The sequence below is a fragment of the Hemicordylus capensis genome, chromosome 2, assembly GCF_027244095.1.
Source record: "Hemicordylus capensis ecotype Gifberg chromosome 2, rHemCap1.1.pri, whole genome shotgun sequence".
Taxonomy (NCBI): Eukaryota; Metazoa; Chordata; class Lepidosauria; order Squamata; family Cordylidae; genus Hemicordylus; species Hemicordylus capensis.
Genome location: NC_069658.1, coordinates 266,204,424 through 266,224,514, shown reverse-complemented (window position 1 = coordinate 266,224,514; position 20,091 = coordinate 266,204,424). Strand labels below are relative to the sequence as shown.

The 20,091-nt window shown below is 46.2% G+C and overlaps 1 protein-coding gene and 1 long non-coding RNA gene across 5 annotated transcripts in view; one reads left to right on the top strand and one right to left on the bottom strand.

Moving 5' to 3' along the window:
* The first annotated feature begins 122 nt into the window (after positions 1-122).
* LOC128347216 (uncharacterized) lies at positions 123-17,880 on the top strand. The gene is made up of 3 exons (XR_008317447.1): positions 123-1,715; positions 16,597-16,714; positions 17,790-17,880. It is a non-coding gene; the product is annotated as an uncharacterized LOC128347216 (long non-coding RNA).
* CRELD1 (cysteine rich with EGF like domains 1) overlaps positions 9,163-20,091 on the bottom strand; it is a 25,599-nt gene continuing 14,670 nt past the window's right edge. For all 4 annotated transcript variants that reach the window (XM_053301520.1, XM_053301521.1, XM_053301522.1 and 1 more), the window contains exons 7-11: positions 19,638-19,733; positions 19,329-19,412; positions 17,740-17,835; positions 16,066-16,212; positions 9,163-13,044 (exon numbers count right to left, since the gene is read on the bottom strand). In XM_053301520.1, coding sequence (XP_053157495.1) covers positions 12,824-13,044; positions 16,066-16,212; positions 17,740-17,835; positions 19,329-19,412; positions 19,638-19,733 — 644 coding nt within the window. In that variant the 3' untranslated portion in view covers positions 9,163-12,823. The remainder of the gene's footprint in view (positions 13,045-16,065; positions 16,213-17,739; positions 17,836-19,328; positions 19,413-19,637; positions 19,734-20,091) is intronic.

Below are 20,091 nucleotides of genomic sequence, written 5' to 3'. Positions count from 1 at the left end.
ACAGAGGGGTTTCTTCATCATCTGTCCCTTGTAATGAAGAGTGGAGGTGTGTGGAGATGGAACTCTCAATGTCCCAGGCATATATGGACAGAAAAGGTGATGAGGATAAATGCTGAATGGAGCCTCCTTCCTCCAATGTGCATGGGGGTGGGCAGGCAGGCAGCTGGGCGGGTTGTTTGCGGGTGGACACGTCCAACATGATGGCTTAAGTTTTCAAGTTGCACTTAAGTCCCTTTTGCAGACCATCAGCATGCCTCTCAGCACACAGTTTGGGAATCACAGTTCTAGTCTTAACATCTCACTTTGAAATGAGACATCTTATACCAAATCCCCAATAGATGCCTGACCAGCTTTTTCATCAAAACCTCTACAAGAAAGGAGATTCTACAATCTTTCTAGACATGTAGGCTGACATGAAGAAAATTGCTCAGAGTAGTCCCACTGAAATTGAAAGGAATGCCTAACTTTTCAATGGGACTACTTTGTGTAATTTTCCTCATCATGTCAGCCGGTATTTCATGGATCCTACACCACTCCCTGTTGTGTCTGGATATTAACAGGTTTTCTCAAAAAACATATTTGCACACACTCCCAACTTTTCTTCTAGGCTTAAATATGTACCATTCAGGTTTTCCAGGTTTTCTTTCGGGTTTTCTGTGTCATCTCCTTACATCTCCCTGTTTTTAACCTAGAGATGTACATATCTCTAGGTATCAAAATATGGTATAAAAATATAATACATAAACATTCCAAATTTCTGCAAAAAAATGCATGTCCCCAAATAAAGTTTGCAATGCATTTTAATCAATCATTCTTGTCATATACATATAGTCTCAACAACTGATTTTTGCAAAGTAACATAGGCAAAATCAGGCCATTACCTCCAAGTCCCTACAATCTAAATTATGGTATGGGGTAGGTGAGAAGCAAACATAATGAAAGATGAATGCAATCAGATGCCTGCAGGTGTATGACATGGTTTTATTTTTTTATTGTGAACTGTCCTCAGCCATTTTTGAAGGGGCAGTATATAAATAAAATTAAATATGCAGCTAATTTTCATTTAATTTAGGAATGGACTGGGACTAAGGAATTAAGTCCAAGCTTTTCAGAAGAGGTGATGTGTAGGGCTATTTGAGCGACCACGTTGTAGTGATGGAGCACCTGCTTTGCATGCAAAAGGTCTCAAATTCAATCCCTGGTAGAGCTGGGAAAGACTGAAACCCTAGAGAGAGAGAGCTGCTGCCAGTCAGTGTAGAAAATACTGAGCTAGATGGACTAGCAGTCTGACTCGGTATAAGGCAGTTTCGTGTGGGATGGAGGAGGACATTGAGGGGAGGAGAGAGAGGTGGCAGCGCCACAAAGCTGTTCAGGGAGACAATTTGAGTCATAAGAGATAGCAAGGGAATAAATCCATGCTGCATAGTTGCTGTACATCTGAACAGGTGCTCAGACCGCGCTGAGTCTAATCCAGCCATTTTAGAAGCCCAGTGGAAGCCTTTGGCAATGCGCAGCACTGAAATGGGGATCCCCTCCTCCCTTTCCCACTGGGAGGCGGGGTCTCGGAATCGCAGCTTCTTGATTCACCCTATTGGCGGTTTCCAAGCACTGGGAGTGTCATGTGATGCAAACACTACATTCTGTTCCAGCAGCCAGGCAGATGAGCTTACATGATGGAAAAGAAAAGAGAAGCCTCGGGGAAAGCAGGTGGTGAGGTGGGTATTAAACCTAGCTCTCAGCAGGGAAGATAGCAGTTGGTTATTTTATGGAGTCAGATTTCTTTCTCCTGCTCTTAACCCAAGAGCTCAGAACAAATAACAATATACGAATACGACGGATATTTATATACTGCTTTTCAACAGAAGCTCCCAAAGTGGTTTACATAGATACAATCAATCAATCAAGAGGAGAGCTGGTTTTGTGGTAGCAAGCATGACTTGTCCCCTGAGCTAAGCAGGGTCTGCCCTGGTTGCATATGAATGGGAGACTCGACGTGTGAGCACTGCAAGAGATTCCCCTCAGGGGATGAAGCCGCTCTGGGAAGAGCAGAAGGTTTCAAGTTCCCTCCCTGGCATCTCCAAGATAAGGTTGAGTGAGATTCCTGCCTGCAAGCTTGGAGAAGCTGCTGCCAGTCTGTGAAGACAATACTGAGCTAGATGGACCAGTTGGTCTGACTCTGTGTATATGGCAGCTTCCTATGTTCCTAATCAATCAAATCAAATAAAAAATTGCTCCCTGACCCAAAGGGCTCACAATCTAAAAAAGCAAGATAGACACCAGCAACAGCCACTGGAGGGATGTTGTGCTGGGGATGGATAGGGCCAGTTGCTCTCCCCCTGCTAAATAGAGAATCACCACTTGTAAAAGGTGCCTCTTTGCTCAGTTAGCAGGGAAATATATCTGTATTTTATTATCTTAACAAGAGAGAGAGTGTTTGGGTTGGAAATGCAGGACTTCCCTCAAGGTTTCTTGTTGGAGGGGCTCTGTTCTGGTGGTGATCTCGCTACCGCTGCTGCACCACCACCACTATGGTGCCCCTTGGTTCTTAAGCAGAAGGCCAACAGAGGCATGTTTGGTTGCCTGCACAGTTGTTACTGCTGCTGGGTAAGGCTGAATACGTTCAGGGTGGGGTCCTAAAATCTATAGGTGGTGGCATCCCTGCAATGAGGCTGCATTTCCTTGACTGAGCTTTAGGAAGTGTATTGAGAGGTTTGTGGGACAGAAAACTGTGTTTATGTTGTTATGGTGACAATCTGAGGCTCTCCAGCTGTTGTTGGATTACAACTCCCATCACCCCTCAGCCACGATGGTCAATAGCCAGGAATGATGGGAATTGTAGTTCAAAAGTAGCTGGGGAGTCTCAGGTTGGCCACCCCTGAATTGTACTGTGACAGTGCTTTAATCCAGGAATCTTTTTCAGGCCCTGGAGCCACCCCTTGGCCCCAGCTTGCATGATGAAGCCCATTTTTTCTTGTTTTGTTACCACATTAGAGTAGGGGGTTAGTGCTATTGATGCAGCCCACCTAAGCAGGGGCGGATTAAACTTTGTTCTGCCCATAGGCAGCCAAAGATTTATCGTCCCAGGGGCAAGAGTTCCACTTTACAAGTAAAGGGCTGGGCGGGGAGGAGAAATCTGTTTAAAAAAACAAACCAAAAACACACACATTTAAGACCACTGCTGTGTGGCGGCACAGCAGGGAGAGCTCGGCCCACCCACCTCCCAAACCATGACAGTTGAGGTCAGATGCTGCCAGTGAAAGACCTCCTCACATGGGCCCGCCTTCCTTCCAAATGACCCAGATCGGGCCGATTTCAGGCCTCTTTGCACACTCACACATGTGCAGAGGCCAAAATGGGCCGAAACCAACCCGATCTGGGTCATTTGGAAGCAAGGTGTTGTTGTTGTTGTTTTTACATTTATATCCCGCTCTTCCTCCAAGGAGCCCAGAGCAGTGTACTACATACTTAGGTTTCTCTCCACAACAACCCTGTGAGGTAGGTTAGGCTGAGAGAGAAGTGACTGGCCCAGTGACTGACCTCAACTATCATGGTTTGGGAGGTGGGTGGAGCTCTCGCCACCATCCCCACTGCGCCGCTGCTGCACAGTGGGAGTTTTAAAAGTTTTTTTTTTCTTTAATTAACTTTCCCTTCCCTACAATATTTGCTGCTCCCCAAGATTTACTGCCGTAGGCAATTGCTTCTATTCCCTGTGCGGTGATCTGCCCCTGAAGATTAGCACTACAAATGCTAGTTTAAACCAGCATTTGTAGCCTGTGTAGGTTTAGACTTGTTTAGACAGGGCCCCTTGCTAACTGAACAAAGAGGCACCTTTTACAAGTGGTGATTCTCTTTATTTAGCAAGGGGAGAGCAACTGGCTCTATCCATCCCCAGCACAGCATCCCTCCAGTGGCTGTTGCTGGTGTCTATCTTCTGTTTCTTTTTTAGATTGTGAGCCCTTTGGGGATAGGGAGCCATGTTGTTTGTTTGTTTATATCTATGTAAACCACTTTGGGAACTTCTGTTGAAAAGCGGTATATAAATATTCATTGTTTTTGTATTTGTAAGCAAACCAAACCCCACCACCATGTGATTAGGGAAAGGTGCCCCAGCACACTGGGGGCAGGGAATGTGCATGTTCATTGAGCATGTGCATCACGTGGGCAATAGCTGGCAGACCAAATATTGTCTAAACCGGCCCAAAACTATGTACACTTGTACAGATCTCTGTACACACATAACATAATGTCTGAATAGCACTCGAGACACACTGAATCCAATGGGACTTTATTCCTGCTGACTGCTTAGGATTGCAGACTTATAGCATGATTCTGTACATGTATGCTTGGAAGCGAAACCCACTGGCTGACATGATGTGCAGCAATATGGAGCTGCTGCACATGCATCGGGACTGCTGTTGGACTCATAAGGCAGTCCCAGTGCTGTAGAGAATGGGCTGCAGCACAAGGAATGCTACCACAGTTTCTCCCATTGTTGTGAATGGGAGAAACCAAGGTAGTGCTGCTTGTGCAACGGCCAGTTCTCACTAGCAGAGGCAGGTAACCTCTGCTTTCCAGCTGTTGATGAACTACTACTCCCATCATCCCTAGCCACAATGTAGCTAGAGATAATGGGAGTTTTAGTTCAACAGCAGCTGGAGAGCCAAGGTTGCCTATCCCTGCTTTACAGTGTCGGGGCTGCTTTCCAAGTCCACAGCAACCCTGATGCAGTACACAACAGCTGCATATCACTGCACATCATGTCAGCCACTGGGTTCAGTGGAGAGTATTCTGAAGCAAGTATACGTAGGATTGCTGCTTTGTTGTCACAATTCACAAAGCAGAATGCAGGCCTACCTAAGAAGGTGTAGACAATTTATTCATGGAGGCAACCCCTCCTCCTAGTGAAACCACCATTACTTTAGGCAGCTTTTGCACCTTTCTTGCAGATCCGGCTGCAAGACTGGCATCTTTTCCTGGGTGGAAGAGTTGTGCCTTACAACTCTTTTGCCACTGCTCTTGTCTGGAGAGAGTGAAGAGTGCTAATACTACAAATGACCCTGGAGGAGAATTCCAAAGGGTGGTTTCTTGTTGTGGAATCTGGGTGTTGGTCAAGAAGAGGCTGCCTCCCTTGGAAAAGCAGGGATGCTATTTCAGGCTCCAGTATGGGGTGTGTGTGCAAATAAATTTCAGTGGGGGAGAAGGTTCACAGCAAAGGTCAAAGGACTGTGCTTGAATATACTGGCCCACACGTTCCGCAGCTGTACAGCAAGGAAAGAAGAGCTTCTCTTGTTCAATGGACCAAGTATGGAAAGGAGAGCAATGTTTGTGTCTCTCCCCAACCTCCAAAAGCCCTCTCCATTTGTATCACTACGTTCCTGAGGGTTGTGTGACCCTCAGAAACAGATTTTGGAAAGGGCATTTGCAGCAAGGGAAGAGACATGAAAATTGCTGCCCCACTCTCCCACCACTGCACAAGAAGCCTTCAGCATAGGAACACTGAACGCTCCCAGGAGATCCACAGCCCTTCTTCTGTTGCCCTACAGCCACTAAACATGTGGCCCAACATCTGCACATACAGATCTGTCTGTATGGGCACATAATTCACACATTCAACAGGTACAGAGTAATAATAATAATGATGATGGTGGTGGTGGTAATAATTAATAAACTTTGTTAGCCGCCCCATAACAAATTGTTAGGATAGTACACATCCTATCTTTACCCTGCATTTGAGAGGGGCTGTACCCAGGTTAACTTTTAAAATGAACGCATGTGCAGTCATTCACACAAAAACATGTACTTGTGTCCAGAAATCTGTATGCACAACATATTGTATGAATAGGGCTATTGTCTATTTACCTGCCAACTATTTTGAACTCTCTTATCTCTGTAAAGTATTTAAAGGTAAAGGTAAAGTGTGCCATCAAGTCGATCTTGACTCCTGGCGTACACAGAGCCCTGTGGTTTTCTTTGGTAGAGTACAGGAGAGATTTTACCATTGTCTCCTTCTGCACAATATGAGATGATGCCTTTCTTCCTATATCGCTGCTGCCCAATATAGTACCAGCAGGAATTCAAACCAATAACCTTCTGCTTGTTAGTCAGTCATTTCCCCACTGCACCACTTAAGGTATTTACAAGCCTGCAAATGTAAACTATCCTTGTCAGTCTTGCTATTGGCTGAGATTATGAGATCTTCAAAAACACTGCGCAGTTTATGAAGGTTTTGTTTAACCTTGAGTTCTCAAAACACACTCTTGGTACAGACTAGTCTGCAAACGACATAATCCTTATTGGTCTTGCTGTTGATTATGATTATGAAATCCTCAAAAACACTGCACAGAACATGAAGGTCTTGTTCAATCATGGATTCTCAATCTCTGTGGGGAGTGGGAGTTTTTTGCAATCCAAACTAAGACATTATCAAAACGTGTCTATCTTGTTCTTTCTCCAAGAAGCTCAGGTAAGCATATATAGTTCTTCCCTTTTGTTCTCACAACAATCTTGGGGGGTTTGAGGGTTAGGTTGAGATATAGCATCTGGCCCAAGGTCTCCCAGTGAGTTTCTGGGCTGGATGGGGATTTGAAAGTAGGTCCCCAGTCCCAGACAGCGCTCAGCCTAACTACTATGCTGCACTGACTCTCTTTCAACAGTGCTTTTAGCGAGGGTTGCAACTTTTCCAACAGGGATCCCATGTGTTGGACAGCTGTCTCTTAGTCAGGCATTCAACAGATGAAGCTTTCCCCATCACTGCATCTTTGTGCCTGATGAGTTATTTCAGATCATGCAACTGTTCAAGGCTCAGAAACCTTTCCATTAAAAAAAAGTTGTTTGAGTAAAAATGAATCTGCCTACTTTCCTTTCACTATCTTTACGACTGGACTAAATTTGGTCCAAATTGGTTAGGCAGTTCACAAGTTAGCCTACTTGTACCTCACACATTTATGCCTTTGCCATCTTGAATTGGGGTGGATGCCATCACCACAGACTATATGTTTGAGGTGTCCCTATGTGTCCCAACAACTGTACCAAATTGTTGGGAATTCTCTCTGGTAAGAGAAACCCTTTTTCATTATAGCAGAGTGCACAGAGGCACAACACAGTGGAATTTAGTTAGACATGTGTGTATGCTGAGAGTAAAGTAACTTGGAGCCAGTTCATAGGTTCAAGTCAATATAAATAGTATTTATTAGAGAAGTCCATTCTAGATAGGAAAGTGAGGAGATAGAATCTCTAATCTATCTATCTATCTAGCTGGATGCAGATGGATTCTGCATCTCTGCACACATGGTGCAGGGAGAGAGGAGCTTGCATCTTGCAAGGTAGAAGGAAAGGAAGAAGAAGGGAGAGGAAGGAAGTGGCTGGAAGGAAGGAAGTGTCCCTGAGAGTAGCAATCTACATTCCAAAGGGATAGTGTCAGAGCAGTAGAGAAGGGATGACCAATGTCTTGACCCTCTAGCCCTCTGACTCACTAGTCTGTCCTCCACTGTCTTTGAGACAAGAGACAGAGCAAAGTCCTTCACTTCCAACACAAATCTGGTCCAAAATCCTAATTGGTTCCCACTTGCAACTCAGATGTTCACATGTCTGCCATCTGGAATCAATTGGTTCAAATTGGTTAGGTGGTTCACAAACTAGCCCACTTGCACCTTAAATGTTCACGTGTCCGCCATCTTGAATTGGAGTGGATGATGTCATCACAAACTATGCCGTTGAGGTGTCCCAACAACCGTACCCAATTTGGTTCATATTGATCCAGGTATTGCAAAGTTGATGCGGGGCAGGCGGGGAGAATGGGGCACACACAGAATGCCGGGTGATCTCATAAGCCTACTGGAAAGTAGGCTAAAATGCCCCTCATTCCTGTTTGTTTTTCATTCCCCAGAAAACCCTTGGTTCCTGCCCTGGGGAGATGTGATTGCTGGTCTTTAGTGACTCCTTTCAGCCATGACTCCTGCTTTACTTTGATGCTCCTGTCTGTAAATAAGTTATACTTCATGGGATAGCACAGCCTAAGCAATAAGAAAGCTAAGCTGCTTAAGGTAGAACTAGGTGTTGCCAGAGACATGCAACTGCTGCTGCCCCATATGTTTTTTCCTCCCTTTACTGGTAAGATCTAGCATGACATCATGTGATGAATGTAACACCACAGCCCTATTTCCTTTATGTTCAACACACATATAATCTGTGTACAGTCGCTCCTATACTAAACAATGTAACATGGACGGTAGCAGCCCTGCCCACACTGTTGCATTTGTGTAAACAGCATCAGTGTGGTTGTGCACTGGGGCAGCTGCACTCCATAGGGCACCCACTGGAAATAGTAACTGCACAATTTTTTGCATTTGCACAATTTGAACAGCTTGTGCGCATACAATGTTACTTGGGTGATGTAGCTTTGCACAATATGTCAGCCACTGGATTTAATTGGACAAGTTAGAGCAAGGGTGTCAAACAAGCCCTTCTGCCTACAACTCCCATCATCCCTGGCTACCGGCCACTCTGACTGGGGATGATGGGAGCTGGAGGATCAGTTTGACATCCCTGAGTTAGAGTCACAATTCACTTGGCCCATTGATTTCAGTGGGACTGGTCATAGTCTGGATGTCAGCCATTATCATCTGGACACTGCACAAGTTCTCCTTAAAAACCAGTGTTCATGATGGAATAGCCCACATCTCAAGGGGATCTCAGCCTTTTTCTTTTTAAACATCAGTGTTAAGAAGATGGACTTGGAACTGTGTGGGCGGCACCTAATGAAATCTCAGAAGATGGAGTGGGGGTATCATCTATCTATGTATTTAATTCTCTAAGGCATACCTGTGGCTAATCCCATGCGTGGCAGCTCTCACGAGAGTTCACAAGCAGCTGCCAGATAGCCACGGGTATGCCGCTGCTGGGCAGAGAGGGAAAGTGCCCGTGGCCAGGCCGGCCGGCGGATGGGGAGGGAAGGGAAGGGAAAGCAGACTGGGAAGGGGCTGAAAGGAGGGAGGACTAGGGGCGCAGGTGCTCTGCACCAGGTCAGCTAGTTATGAATAATCTTTCTGAACCCAGAATCATTCCTTGTTCTGCCCCATGATTAGCAGAGACAGAATACAGTATGTAGAAGGCAGCACTGTGTTGCAAATTTGTATAATTTACAGACCACAGAATTCAGCTTGATAAGGTGCTATTTTTATTTCTTTCCTTATTTTTAAAGCTCAGACCACATACAGTCCTGCGTGAAAGGCAATACAAACTGTACTATGAATAATGGCAGGAGTGAGAGGTGCTGTTTTGGCAGGCGAAGCATCTGCTCCTCACTGCAGTGGCACAGTTGACAGCCTGCGCTGCTGTAGTTCAAGCTGGTCTATGCAATCTAGCTTCCTGCCCAAATTTCATGTCAAGTCCTATTCCAAGCATAGATTCTCAAGCGTTAAGAGTGCACACGGGCCAGCTTGCCTTCCCTTGCAAACTACTGCAGCCACAGGAACAGTGGCTCCATCCATACCACTCTTCTTAGAAAACCAAATTGTTATTACATCATCATATATGCTTAAATCATTTTCAATGCAACAATGTTTCTGATTCATTCATCATCCTAACAACTTTGACATTTTGAAGAATTGTGGTACACTCACAGTCAACATGAAATTTCCTACTCTTTCAATGGTTTATGGATGAAGTACAATTCTAAACTATTTATTTATTTATTTTATTTCATGCAGGGAATGCGTGTTTGGAGGGATGGTGGGGGGAAATCCAAAAAACCAGACTGCCACACTATATTAGCTCTTGACTTCAGAAGCAAAGAACTCTGGGAATGGCTGCAGTAGCCATGGAAACCAAAGAATACTGGGTGATGGGTCCTGCCATTAGAGGAAATAGGGAGAGGTATTGGAAACAAGATCAACATTTGGAGAATGACTCCAGTTATGTGACTGAGTTAGGGAATGACAGTACTTCTGAAGAGTACATAATCTGTTAATTGACTAGAGAGGAGGGAGGAGCTTTCAACAAGACCATATAGTTGCACTTCCAGGGATTAATGTGGTGAACTTGCTTCTTCTGGATGGATGGTGCCAAAATCTCCAGCTACATTGTTAGCAAGTGACAGGCCATCATCTCTTTAACTTAAAACAGTAGCTGTATGGGAGGGACCCAAACATGATGGGATTGTGGCACATGGGAGAGGATATTTAACTCTCTTCCCTCAAGCTACAGCCCTTATACAAACACCTCTCCTGAAACCACATTGGAAGGGAGAAGCCCATTGGTGCTAATGGGAGTCTCCCTCCTGAGGCGAACAGCAGCTTTGGAGTATGGGGGCATTTTCACTAGGTCTATGGCATGAGAGGAAAGGGTTAAATGGCCCCTCTGCATGTGCTGCAATCTCAGTGAGGTCTCTACTGTGGATGTTGTTTAATTTAAACACTCACACAGCGCATATTTAAAATATGGTAAAGTTTAGTCCTCCATGAAAGGGGTAGAGGCAGAGAGGTTGCAGTTCTGCACTTGCCTCAAAGCAGCTTGTGGGTCTTTTGCTTTCTCTGCTGCCATGTCTGCCCCACTACTCTGGGGAACATCACAGAGGATCCCCTTTAATCAACCCCTCTCCTTTCAGGCACACCTCATCTCACCTAACAAGGGAGGCACAGGAGAGACAATTCTCTGGTATTGAAAGCAAGGGAAGGGGAGTAAAGCAGGGGCTTTTCATCCTTCCCACGGTTTGCCAGCTGAACTCCAAAGTCCAGGAGGAGAGATAAAGTCTGCCCCTTCAGTTTCCTCCTGATGGAAAATGCCAAAAATCACTTCCCACTATTCATGAGTTGGAGAAGATTTGAGTACTGTGCGTGTGTGAGAGAGAGAAGATTATAAAACACAGCACAGAAATTTCACGGAAAGGCTTTTTTTTTTAAAGCACCAAAAGATATTTGGCCCCAGGATCTGAACCCAAGTCAGAACTAGGGATGTCCACAGAACCGGTTCGGAGGACCTTTATGGACCTCCAAACTGTTTCGAAAGTCCAGCTATTCCGCTGGTTCAAAGGTAAGGGGGATATATTTAAGGATGGGGGAGGGTGCTCTTTCCCCTCCCGCCGCATTCTCCCTGCTGGCGCTGTCTTTGAAAGTTGTCCAGCAGGGTGGCAGCACACCCTCACTGAAGCTCAGCTCATGAAGTAAAGAAATCTTAAATGAGGCTGAATAGTGGTAACAAAAAGCATAGTAGAATTTATCTATCTATCTATCTATCTATGTGCCACAATAGAACATCATCTTAATTTTTTTTTAAAGGTTATATAAATTGTGGACAATACAAGTCATTTAAAGGTACTAGAGAAAGACCTGCTGTTCTGGTAGCTCCAGGTTTTAACACTCACATCCATTTCGGAGGATGAATACAACTGAAGGAAGCCTGGGCGGGTGCGCGGCTGGGGGAGTCAGTCATGTGACTTGCCTCTGGAGGGCCCCCCCAGGCAGTGGGCCCCCTGACAACTGTCTCCCCTTGCCCTATTATAGTCACACCCCTGCTCCCCAGAGCCTCTTTGGACCGGAAGTGCTCTGCGACGTGCATGCGACTGAGCGTGACATGCACATGTGCACCAGTTACTTCTGGTCTGAGGAGGCACCAGGGCGGCAACGAGGTACACTGCCACCCTGCTGGACCATTTTCAAAGACAGCGCCAGCAGGGGAAATGCAGCAGGAGGGGTAAGACCACCCTCCTCCATCCTTAAACATATCCCCCCCCCCACCTTTGAACCAGCAGGCGATGGTTCCATGCACACGACTAGTCAGAACGCCTTGACAGAACAGATGCAATTAGCACACGATACAGACAGCCAGAACGACACGGGATGTGTACAGAGACCTTTAATTTTCCTGAGATATGGATGGACAAACAGTGCTGTGAGTTTAACAGATGCAAAGGGGCAAGGATGGACATGCAGGCCACTCAAGCTTCCTCTGCCTCACACACTGCCACTGGCAGCCTCAGAGCTGTTCTACACATTATGCAGAACAAGGTGGCAGAATTCTGGGACTGTACCTCTTCGGACCACGGGGGTATCTGTCAAATTTCAGGATGCTCCCGCACACAACGAACAACAGAAAACCCCTCCCTGCATGCATGAACCTCACAGAGAGAGGGCTCCACCCCAAACCATTCTATCTGATGGTGTTGGTTTACTGAATATTTTTATATGTGGGAGATCATTCAAAGGTTATGAGCCCCCATCTGCCAGTGGTGGCACAGTCCAGAATTCTGTGACTCTGGCCTAGCACCACCTTCTGCATAATGTGTAGACTGGCTCTCAGCCAAGGGGAGAGCCCTTCAAAGAGCCAGCGGGGAGCAATCCCATGCCCACCCATCTCAGGTTTCTTCTGCAGAGACCCAATCTTTTCCTGGTCAGTGTTAATGGACCGGTATGGGAGACTCAGACTTCCAGACAGGAGCCCAGTTGACATCCACCCACATGCATGGAGGGCCAGGCTAGTGAGAGAGTAACAGGTGCCTGTTCTGCAGGCCCACTGATGGTGACCCAGACAAGACCTCTAGCACCGCAAAGGGGCACTGGCTCCACGCTAATTCCTGCCAAGCACCTTCCTCTCAGCCACTAGTAGAACTGCAGAGCATGTTAGAAATGTATCCCCCTGTACCATTTCTACTTTCACAGCATGCTGGGTTGAGGTTTCCACCAGCCCAGACTGGATAGGGATTGCCTTTCCACCTCCTTCCTCTGGATTTAAAAGACCTGCTGGGGCAGAGGGTGGGGGCAAGGATTTTCTGCCTGCCAGCTGGCTCTCTGAGGCAGGAAGCAGGAGGGAACATTCACTTGGCCAAGCACTATCTGCCTTTGATAAAGCCATCAAGCACCCGATCACTGCGCTCGGACAGCCAGTAACCAGCCATAGCCGCCACGGCGCCAATGAAGATGGCAGTGAAGACCATGTCTCCCTTGGCAGCTAGTGTGGCCAAGGCACAGATGATAGCGCCAAAGAACATCTGCTGCAGCACAACCACCTCGTCGTCGGTGATGTCATCAAAGAAGCCTTTCTCAGGAGCATCTGTGGGACAAGGAATAAGGCTGTGAACCAGAGCAGAGATGGCCAACAGACAGTGCGTTTGGCCCTGGGGTCATTTTGTCATCTGGCCCCTGGAGGCCCTTCTATGTTTTTAGCGAAGGTAGAAAGTTGGGCCCACAGTTTTAGAAGAAACGTGTTTTAATCAGTAAGAAATAGCAGGGATTCCACGTTACCCCTTTCTTCTTTATCTTTTAAAAATGCACCTCATATGTAAATGTACGGATTCATATCACACACATATTGTTGCATCTGAGGGAGTATGCGCCATAAATGCAAAGGCCCTGCTGGTAGATGGCGAGGATGTTATTGTGGAACCTGAGCACTCATTTCTGTGGCAACTGTTGACACTCAATTTCTGTGGCAAACATATACATCCAGATCCCAGAAAATAGAATCTCTCTCAGGAATACAGAAATTGGCCATCCCTGACCAAACTGACAAAACTGTTTCCAAGGCAGAGGACAGGTTCTGGAGTCCGACTCCATGGGACACTACGCCTCCAAGCTCCTCAGCAAGAGAGTGAGGTTGTTCTCATGTGCAGCCTAACCTGGGTTAGGCTAATCTAGGGTGTACCTAGGTCCTAACCTAGGGACACCCAGCCCGGGTTAGGCTGCACATGAGAAACATCAGGATTGGGCCTGATCCCAGCAAGGCAGTGCCACCTAGCCCCACTATGAAGGGTAAAGGAGTGAGTGCTCCCTTACCCATGTGTGGTGAACAGTCCCTCCCTCCCCTAAAGAGTGAACCGGAAGTGAACCCTGTCTTGACTGACAGGCAGTAACCTCTAGGGATCAGTCACTCAGCACACAGTGGGTGGACCTAGAGGGCCTTGCAGCAGGAAGAGAAGGGGTTCTTTGTTCTCAGTTGGAGGCTGGCTGTGCTTTCAACAGGATGGGAAGCCATGGAGTTGGCTACTGAAAAGGACTGCAGATCCTTGAGAGACAGGATTGCAGGATACTTGAAGGTCATCATGTGAGGGGTGAGTCTCCAAGGAAAAGGGGATTTAGTCTAGGGAACAGTTTGCTAGTTAGTACTCATCAGAAACTTATTTTCCTTTTTGTGCTTTGCAAATCCTTACAACTGTTTTATTGTGTTTTATCTGTTATGTAAAAAACTAAGGAATGCTGAACCTGTGCCCACTTATCTATCCAGGGCACTGCAAAAGTCTCTGTAACCTTTAAAGGTGCTTTAAAAGGTTCCTATATTCCTGTTCCTTGCAGCTGGGTGCTTTTTGAATTATCCTCGCAACTGGGTAACCATGATTTTTAAAGTGTGCCATCCCAATATCATCCAAAGGTGTTTTTTGAAGTATTCTTGCAACTACTGAGTGTTTCTTTTACCTGTAACTACAGGTGAAACTCGGAAAATTAGAATATCGTGCAAAAGTCCATTAATTTCAGTAATGCAAATTAAAAGGTGAAACTGATATATGAGACAGATGCATTACATGCAAAGCGAGATAAGTCAAGCCTTAATTTGTTATAATTGTGATGATCATGGCGTACAGCTCATGAAAACCCCAAATCCACAATCTCAGAAAATTAGAATATTACATGGAACCAAGAAGACAAGGATTGTAGAATAGAACAATATCGAACCTCCGAAAAGTATACAGTGTACTGTGCTTGATTGGCCAGCAAACTCGCCTGACCTGACCCCATAGAGAATCTATGGGGCACTGCCAAGAGAAGGATGAGAGACATGAGACCAAACAATGCAGAAGAGCTGAAGGCCGCTAATGAAGCATCCTGGTCTTCCATAACACCTCATCAGTGCCACAGGCTGATAGCATCCATGCCACGCCGCATTGAGGCAGTAATTGCTGCAAAAGGGGCCCAAACCAAGTACTGAATACATATGCATGCTTATACTTTTCAGAGGGCCGATATTGTTCTATTCTTCAATCCTTGTCTTCTTGGTTCCATGTAATATTCTAATTTTCTGAGATTGTGGATTTGGGGTTTTCATGAGCTGTACGCCATGATCATCACAATTATAACAAATTAAAGCTTGACTTATCTCGCTTTGCATGTCATGCGTCTGTCTCATATATCAGTTTCACCTTTTAATTTGCATTACTGAAATTAATGGACTTTTGCATGATATTCTAATTTTCCGAGTTTCACCTGTAAAAGCTGAAAGAGCCTCAGACTGAAGCAGTCTGTAGTAATTTGAATAAAGTTTTTCTCTTTTTGTTCTTTATATTTTACCTGCTTCTGAGTGGATATCTAACTCAGGAAAAAGGGGTTTTGCTCTGGTGCAACACACGTCTCAATTTTAATTGCCCAGCAACACTGCCAAGTGTTCTCATGTAGGCTTGCATGTGGAGGTTTTTGTGAACTTTTCTAATAGTAAAGAGAAGGAGAGTTCCCTGGAATTTCTCCCACACCAGGGAGGAATTAAACTCTGTTAAAAAGTGAGCGTAGTGACAATGATTGAGCTACTATAAGAACAGTTTAAATTAAAGAAATAGCCTTTGTGGATGAAAGCAAGAGAGAGGATGATTCAGCATTTTTCTTCCCCTAACATGGGCTTGTTTTGAGACAAAGGCTGGGTTAGATCAGCTACACCATGGCTACTTTACATTTAAATGATTTTAATTGTAAAACTCCCAGAGACACATGTTTTGGGTGGTATAGAAATATTTCAAATAAAATAAATAAATACCTGTGTGCAAGCACAGGCTGCTTCCAGCCCAACCACACTGAGACGTGTGCCTAGAGCACCCTTCTCTTGGGGGAAACCCTCAATGCAACACGTGTGTCGTGAGTTGCATTGTCGGATTCACAGAGGCCAGAACAAGTTCTGACCCCGGATCCCTTTAGCCTGCTCTGTGCTTCATGGAGCAGGGCTGCTCATGTGGGTGTGTGGAGCGCCCCCCCCCCCAACACTAATCCCTCAATCATCTGTGGGGAAGGTAAGCTCTTTGGAGCCCTCCTGCCCACCCGCTTTTGGTGATCGCCCCCATATATGCCATCGATGCTGGTGAGATGAGAGGTTTACCTGGAGGCTTGTCTTCCACACAGATTCCCTCTTTGCGAACATGTCCCTCTGTGCAAACACACCGGTAGCTGCCATCTGTGTTCTCACAGGCCTCATTGGCTCCAGTGCAGACAGGTTCCTCTGCTTCGCCAGCACATTCATCCATGTCTGGAGAGGGGGACATATGAGGGAGGTATGAGTCATACTGAATAGTTGTAAGCCATAAAACTGTGGAACCGCAAATGTTTTTTCTAGGCCCAACTCACTCATATAGGAGGGATCAGTGTCTTCACACCATCCACAGAACACAGTTCACTAGCCTACTCTTGAGCAACTCATGATGGGGGTAGGGGTGTGTGACTTGCTTTGTTTAGCCAGCTGGCCGTATCCACGGTCCTTTTCTTTAAGTGCACTGTTTTTGTCTCTCATCTCAAATGCCATGAAGGCTATTGATCCTTCTATATTGAAAGCTATCAAGAGATTGTCCCTTTACCTCCAGTCTAGCTATAACTAGCTCCTCCTGTCCCTCTCCACAACTCCTGCACCCTCTAGATCTTGATAACCTGAATCCTCTTCAGCTGAGCTGTACAACTGCCAAGAGGAAGGGCTGGAGCAGACTCACTTCCTTCACCAAGAACTAATTTGAGAACAAGCAACAGGATCCCATGAGGTAAATCTAAATCCCTAAAACTCACAATGGAAATCTCAGTAACAAGAGTCCCACAGGTAGCTTCCCAAGGGAAAAGGGATTCAGAAGCCCAGGAATGAGGAAGAGAAGAATAAGAATTGACTGGAACAATTCAGAAATTCCCAATAGTGAAAGGAAAAGGAAGCAGCCAATGCTATCTGACCACTGGGGCTGACAAGAAAAATAAAGCAGAATTAGAGCCAAATTACACATAACATTAAACCTACCTTTGCAAGATGGGCTTAACGCCAAAGTCAACCAGAAGAAATCCTCTTATATTTTAAAACTAGCTGTGGAGGTCCCCAATCCAGCCCAGGACTACGGCATGTGATAAGGGGAATAATACTTCCCAGCACACTATTTTTGCAGTTTAGGTATACCCCACCCCCAGTAGTAATTTGCCCCTGAAGTGAAGATTTTATACAAATATCTGTTTCAGGGCAAATCATCATGGGGGATGGCAATTTCAACACAAATATAGTAGAAGAGGAAAGTATTAGCTTCTCCCTTGCTGCACACCACCCTCTTAGGCTGGAAGGTGGTGCCTATGGTTAATTTTGGAATATAAAAAGATCACATGCACTCCACTTTCACATTAAGCCTGTACTGTAAAGACAAATTTAACAGCATGTGTAGTTTGGCCTTTAGAGAACTGCTTCCTCCATAATCTACACAAAGCATAAGCCCTATTCAGATGTTACATTGTATCAGTGTTTAGATGTCTGTACATGTTTTTGTGTGTATGACTGCATCTGTCTTCATTTTAAAAGTGAACCTGGGCACAGGTACCTCAAATGCATGGTACAAACAGGAAGTGTACTGCTATAACTGTAATTAAACACAATGTGTAAATAATTGCACCTGTGTTCAGATCTGTTCCTCTCTTCCCAACATCGTATAGATGTTGAACATCTGAATAGGGCTAGAAATCTGCTTTGCTGGCTAAATCATTGTGTAGGGCGAGACAGGTAGTAGCTACTAGAATACTATTTGGTGACAGGACTCACCAAGACACTTGACACCATCACGCCGATAACCCTTGTTGCATTTCTTGCAGCGGGAAGGTCCAGCACCCATGCAGCCAATGCAGGCCTTGGCACAGTCTGGAGAGAAAGGAAGAAGCAGGATTAAAGGACAAGTACAAAGACTGACCTCTTGTGGGCAAAAAATGCCATGATTTGATGGTGGCGGTGGGGAGTATGACTCTGTGTGTGTGTGGGGGGGGGGGTGTCGTGTATAATAAGTTCTGTGAAAAGCAAAGCTCTCCAGATGGCCCTTTGTCATTGCCCCTACCACTGCTGCTTATAAAAAGAGTGTGCATTAAGGTACTTAGAATCACTAGTACTGAGTTCAAATCCCAACACAGTTATGATGCTCACTGGGTGACTTTGGGCCAGTCACCATCTCTCAGTCTAACCTACTTCAGAGGTTTGTTGTGGGGATAACATAGAGGTGGAGAGAATCATGTACAGTGCTCAGAATACCTTGGGAGGAGGATAAAGATTCCTTCTACCCCAATGAAGCAGTAGGAACACAGGAAGCTGCCTTAGACTAGTAGTCCATCTAGCTCAGTATTGTCTACACAGGCTGGCAGTGGCTTCCCCAAGGTTGCAGCCAGGAGTCTGTCTCAGCCCTACCCTGGAGATGCCAGGGAGGGAACTTGGAACCTTCTGTATGCAAGCCTGCAGGTGCTCTTCCCAGAGTGGCCCCATCCCCTAAGGCGGGCCTGCTCAACTTAGGCTACCCCAGCTGTTTTTTTTTACTACAACTCCCATAATCCCCAGCCACAGTGGCCAATAGCCAGGGATTATGGGAGTTGTAGGCCAACATCTGCAGAAGGGCTGAAGTTGAGCAGCCCTCACATTTGCAGAGTTGGGTCTGCCCTGCCCTAAGGGGAATATCTTGCAGTGCTTGCACAATGCAAACCAGGGCAGACCCAACTTAATCAATGGGGCCATTCATGCCTGCTACCAGAAAACCAGCTCTCCTCCAGTGAGTGGCCCCCAGAAAGAACCAGGGCATGGAGCTTCTGTGAGTCACCTGTCTAAGTGAATACCAATGGGGCTGACTCACTAAATCATGACATGTGGATGCATTCCCCCAATAATGCACACATGCACCTCTGGGCAGCCAAAGACTTGCACCTAGGTAATTTTGGAGACTAAAGGCTTTTGGAGCCCCATGCAGTATTTTCAACATGTGGGTTCCTGAGAGCACAAATAGCAACTGAACTCACAAGAATGTAAGAATATAGAACAGGTATATTTATGCAAATATGCATTAGCAGAAACATTTTGACACACGGCTTAGCATATCTCCATCCCACATATTTATTTCCCCACTCTGTCTCTAAAGCAGAGGTCATGCCCGGCCACCTGGTGCAGGTCACAGTCATGCTTGGCTGCCCAGCACAGCACAGGCCGGCAGTGCAGCAACCACACCACCCGGGACAGACTAAAGAGGATTTGCACCCGCCCCCCACAAGGGGTGTGGAGGCCTCTGTGGCTGCCCCCTTCCAAGACACACTGCCAAACAGCCCAGCAATGAAATACGCGTGGCACTCTTGCCACCCACTTTTCAGGCTTCGAGCTCTTACCTCGGCACTCATAGGAACCTTCTGTGTTGATGCAAAACTGGTTGGCGCGGCAGTGCGCCATGTCTGTGCCACATTCATCTATATCTGTGTGAGACAGAGAGAGGGGTCAGGCCTGGTGATGGCCCAAAGCACTTTCCCCACCCTCCCCACATATTAAGAACACGCTTTCTTCAACCCATGGGTACAGCAAGCAGCTGTTCCCACCTCAGTTCCTAGATCCAGAATGCATGGCGCCTTGAAAAGGTTAATCCTTGTTCAAAGGTTGCTAAGCAACCATGGATTTCTTCAGGCCTAGTCCTACAAGCTCACCAATGCATTTTCGGTCATGCAGCATCCAGCCTCTCTTACAGCGCAGACAGCTTGAATCTTCAGGGCCTGAACAGCGCCCACAGGCCCGGTAGCACTCTGGGTGGGAAAGATAGCAACGTGTACAGTGGGGGGGAAGAGCAAACCGCCCCCACCCCGCTTTCTAAGCCCAAGCAGGTAACTAGCTCATGGAGGCCTGTGGTACAAACTAGTGAATGGGTCTGCGGTGAGTGAGGAAACAAGATCCTGCTGCCCCCACCCCACCGCCACAGACCAATTCAGAGCCTACAGGGCTAAAGTTAGACAGAGAATGGGGTAAGCAAGAAATGCAGGTCACCAATATCACAAGATTCACCCTATCATGGTGGTAAAGAATTTAAAGGAAAAGGGCAGGATCCAGACTAAGTTAGCCATGACTAAGTCTTATTAGCATTAGTGGCTGACATGACTGAAGAAC